The following is a 3,224-nucleotide window of genomic DNA, read 5'->3' as shown; positions in this document are numbered from 1 at the left end:
CCTTTGTCATCAGTATGTTACTTGCCCGAGATTCGATCATCGGTATCTCAATACCTAGTTCAATCTCGTTACTGGCAAGTCTCTTTACTCGTTTCGTAATACACCATATCGCAACTAACTCATTAGTTGCAATGCTTGCAAGGCTTATGTGATGTGCATTACTGAGAGGGCCCAGAGATACCTCTCCGATAATCGGAGTGACAAATCCTAATCTCGAAATATGCCAACCCAACATTTACCTTTGGAGACACTTGTAGAGCTCCTTTATAATCACCCAGTTATGTTGTGACGTTTGGTAGCACACAAAGTGTTCCTCTGGTAAACGGGAGTTGCATAATCTCATAGTCATAGGAACATGTATAAGTCATGAAGAAAGCAATAGCAACATACTAAACGATCGGGTGCTAAGCTAATGGAATGGGTCATGTCAATCACATCATTCTCCTAATAATGTGATCTCGTTAATCAAATGACAACACATGCCTATGGTTAGGAAACATAACCATCTTTGATTAATGAGCTAGTCAAGTAGAGGCATACTAGTGACGTTTAGTTTGTCTATGTATTCACACAAGTATTATGTTTCCGGATAATACAATTCTAGCATGAATAATAAACATTTTTATCATGATATAAGGAAATAAAATAATAACATTCTTATTTCCTCTAGGGCATATTTCCTTCAGTACGGGTGGCACACGAGGAGGTAGGAGTGGTAGTGACGAGGAGGCAGGAGTGGTGCGCGTGGAGGACGGACGAATATTGGCGGTAGTGGACGAGGAGACATTCTTAGAGGGCATGGGGGGGCGGTCGGGTACCAGTGGCCGTGGTCGTAGGACGAGAAGGGTTGATAGAAGAAGACCTATTGACATCTTGCTTAACCCAGATGGTTGAAATAATGTGAATGGTACTTGTTATTTGGTCTTGTTTATTTGTTTTTATTGCATACATACATGTTATTTTACTTTACTAACTACCAAATTTGTCTTTATAGGCATGGCTTCTTCCGGTTCCGTGATGAGGCCACCGTGTGCTAACCACGAGGACATGCCGGACAAGTGGACAGACGCCGAGTTGGATAAGGTGAAGGACAAAGATATGAGAACTCCATCATGTTGGTGTGGAGATGTTTGCAAAGTTAAGGTATCCACCGACCGTAAGAAATCATGGACGGAAGGAAGAAGATATTTTGTTTGTCCCAGCTATGCCTACGATCGTCCTCGTCTAGCTCACGCCTATGATGTACTGCCGGTAAGTTGTTCTAGTTCAAAGAGTATTCAACCGTTGCTACAACTTGAACCTATCTTACAAATGACCACATTTGTTCTTTATTTGTACGTAGTCGCCGCCTCCACTTTGTAAGTACTTCACATGGATAGATCAAGATGTGCCAGAAGACGTTAAGAAAGATCAATATCGAGATTGTCTAAGGAGGCAGCGGTTGTTTGAAGAAGCATTTCAGAGAGGTTTGGAGGAAGAGCGTCGTGAAAAGGAGAGGATGGAGCGAAAGAAGCGTGAGGAGGAGAGGGCACGCAAGGAGAAGATTGCTCGTCAAGAGGAGAGAGCAAGAAAGCTTGCAAGGGCTCGTGAAGCCCAAGAGGAGGATGAGGTACGCGACAAGAAAGGAAAGTGGCGTCGTGTGACCCAATAAGTCCTTCGTTTCAAAACACTAGTCGTGAACTATGTCTTCGGTTCGAGAAACATGTGATGAACTATGTACTTTATTTGTGAAACCTGTCATGAACTATGTAGTCGATTTGTGAAATTTGTGGTGAAACTATCTCATGAACTATGTTTTGTTGTGCTATTGTTGTGACTTGACTTGTCTTCAAATGATTACGAAGAAAAACATAGTACACTCTGCTCTGCTTCGCACCCTACCGCCAGCGCACACGGCGGTAGCCTATGAAACCCTACCGCCAAGGCCTACGGCGGTAGGGTGGCGACCCAACCACACTTTTCCTGTGACCAAAAAGGCAACATTTCTTATGGTAGGGTTGGCCACCCTACCGCCAGGGGTCATGGCGGTAGGGTTGGCCACCCAACTGCACTTTTCCTATGACCAAAAAGGCAACATTTCTCACGGTAGGGTTGGCCACCCTACCGCCTGGGACTATGGCGGTAGGGTTGGCCACCCTACCGCCTGGGACTATGGCGGTAGGGTTGGCCACCCAAATGCACTTTTCCTGTAACCAAAACGGCAATATTTCTGACGGTAGGGTTGGCCACCCTACCGCCACAGATCCCAGCGGTAGGTTGCAAGAGCCTACCGCCATAGCCCGCGACGGTAGGTCCCTTTGCCACGTGTCCACAGCCGTTAACGACCTGACGATGTCAGGGAACCTATCGCCAGGTCAGGCGGCGGTAGCCTGTATATCTCTACCGCTATAGTCTTCTGCGGTAGCAAAACGGTCAAATCTTGAAAAAAATTCCAACAGGGGTCAGATCTTGATTTTATACGGCGAAAGGGTCAAAACATGAAATTTACCTCCCGTGATCCGTTCGCCTCCATAGATCCAGTGCCAGTCGAGGCTCCTGGCCGCTACTGCTCCAAGATCCTCCAGCGGCCATGACATGCTCTGTTGTGTGGGCACATGTGCTTCCGCCTTGTGCCCCCTTGTGTGGCTCCATTGAGTGGCCTCCCGTGCTCGTCCGCTGGTGAGGTGATGTTGACTGCTAGTCTGCTAGTGCCACAAATTTCAACGAGTCAACGGCGGATATGCTAGCGCGATAACAACAACAAACCAGCAGGCCTATAGACCATCCAACTTTCCCAGCGAATTGGGCTATGAGCCTGTTACAACTTTCCAACAAGATGGGCCACAAATGGGATGTAATTTCACTTGCTTCAGGCTGGCTCCTCATACAAGAGAGAAGCTGTGTCACCGAGCGCTTCACTCGCTGTCGGCTTGCTCGCAAGAAGCTGGCAATAGGATCCTGGCGATGGAGTTGAGGAGTTGACGGCCGTGGAGGGCTAACGAGCAGGCCCTAAGGTTTCCCACATCGCAGGCATCCAACATCCTTTTCGCTAGGTTGGATTGGGATGTAGTGGTAACAGTAATTAGCCGGGGCATGGCGAGTCAAGGCAGAACATGGTGGTCGAGCCTTTGAGTGGATCAGGTTATGGTAGCGTCAAAACAATGGCAATAGTTTACAATGTTCAACAACATACTAGGTACTCCCGAGATCATGGAGTACTCTCGGTACTCCCAAATATGACAAAA

The 3,224-nt window shown here is 47.2% G+C and overlaps 1 protein-coding gene across 1 annotated transcript; it reads left to right on the top strand.

The window, feature by feature from the left end:
- Nucleotides 1–996: 996 nt before the first annotated feature.
- On the top strand, nt 997–1,651 carry LOC147961092 (uncharacterized). The gene is made up of 2 exons (XM_087533671.1): nt 997–1,251; nt 1,343–1,651. Exons 1-2 carry the CDS (start codon nt 997–999, stop codon nt 1,649–1,651), a joined length of 564 nt encoding a protein of 187 aa, XP_087389797.1.
- The last annotated feature ends 1,573 nt before the right edge of the window (nt 1,652–3,224 follow it).

The sequence above is a fragment of the Triticum urartu genome, chromosome 7A (genome assembly GCF_056163025.1).
Source record: "Triticum urartu cultivar PI428250 chromosome 7A, HENAU_Tu73, whole genome shotgun sequence".
Taxonomy (NCBI): Eukaryota; Viridiplantae; Streptophyta; class Magnoliopsida; order Poales; family Poaceae; genus Triticum; species Triticum urartu.
This window is presented reverse-complemented; position numbering and strand designations above follow the sequence as displayed.